Source organism: Penaeus monodon, chromosome 35 (genome assembly GCF_015228065.2).
Source record: "Penaeus monodon isolate SGIC_2016 chromosome 35, NSTDA_Pmon_1, whole genome shotgun sequence".
NCBI classification, from domain to species: Eukaryota; Metazoa; Arthropoda; class Malacostraca; order Decapoda; family Penaeidae; genus Penaeus; species Penaeus monodon.
This window is the reverse complement of record NC_051420.1, coordinates 10,504,274-10,505,339: the sequence shown is the minus strand read 5'-3', so window position 1 is coordinate 10,505,339 and position 1,066 is coordinate 10,504,274. Positions and strand designations below refer to the sequence as shown.

The window sequence follows — 1,066 nt, the reverse complement described above, 5'->3', positions numbered from 1 at the left end:
GAAGAGAGAGAGAGACGAGGAGAGAGAGGGGAGTGAAAAAGAGAAGAGAGAGAGAGAAGCAGAAAGAGAGACATTTGTAAAAGGGAAAGGGGGGGAAAAGCGAAAGAAAAGCCCCAAACCAAAAGAGAAAGGGGAGAGGGGAGGAGAGCGAGAAACGAGAGAGAGAGGGGGAGAGAAAAGGGAGAGGGGAGAGATAAAGAGACACTTGATGGGACAGGTTATAAAAAATTTGTGTTTGGTTTGAAAGACCCGTGATAAACAACCGGGCACCCAAAACAAAAGTGCTGCTGCTACACGTCGGGAAACAGTTTCACACATTTAGTCAAACAATTTACTCGGATGACATAGAGGAAGCTCTCCCTTGTGCGCCCTTTATCCGGACCTCCTTTTAATGCCTCTCGTTGCTAATGCGCAGTGTGTGTGCTGTGCACGTAGCCTCTATATAAGCACATGTGACGGTCGGTGTAGTCGAAGTTTGTGTGTGTGTGTGTGTGTGTTTTTGTGGGGTTTGTGTTTTGGGGTTTTCGTGTGTCTGGTGTGGGGCCCGTGTTTGTGTGTTTTTTTGTGTGTTTGTGTGTGTGTTTGTGTGTGTGTTGGTGTTTTTGTGTGTGTGTGTGTCTGTGTGTTTGTGTGTGTGTGTGTGTGTGTGCGTGTGTGTGCATGTATGTGTGTGTGTGTGTTTGCCTATGTATATAGCAATAAAGAGTTTATTTAGTTACTATTACAGCAGTAAAATTACCGCTTTACAATATAAGCATCCACGTATCTAACAGAGTACAGTAATGTACAAGCACGTACAAACAAAATATATGGGTGTGCATTCACCCCTTCATTTAACTCGTTTGTTCGTTTATTCATTTACTCATTATTTTACCCAATTAGTTATTCACTTACTGTTCTCTCTCTTTACACACAAACAATCACAAACGCACCCAAGCACCCGCTAATCGAAACAAATCTCCGACTACTCACCGCCAAGCCGAAGTTCCGAGGCATCCTGCACCGTTTCCTTGGAGCCACTGACGAAGCACTGGTACATCCCCGAGTCGCCGCGCCCTACGCTTCG

The 1,066-nt window shown here is 45.2% G+C and overlaps 1 protein-coding gene across 1 annotated transcript in view; it reads right to left on the bottom strand.

Annotated features, from left to right (window-relative positions):
* Positions 1–916: 916 nt before the first annotated feature.
* LOC119595329 (Down syndrome cell adhesion molecule-like protein Dscam2) overlaps positions 917–1,066 on the bottom strand; it is a 27,807-nt gene continuing 27,657 nt past the window's right edge. Inside the window, exon 5 of the mRNA XM_037944483.1 lies at positions 917–1,066. This exon is cut by the window's right edge and continues 23 nt beyond it. Within this exon, the coding sequence (XP_037800411.1) occupies positions 965–1,066 (102 nt within the window). The 3' untranslated portion in view covers positions 917–964.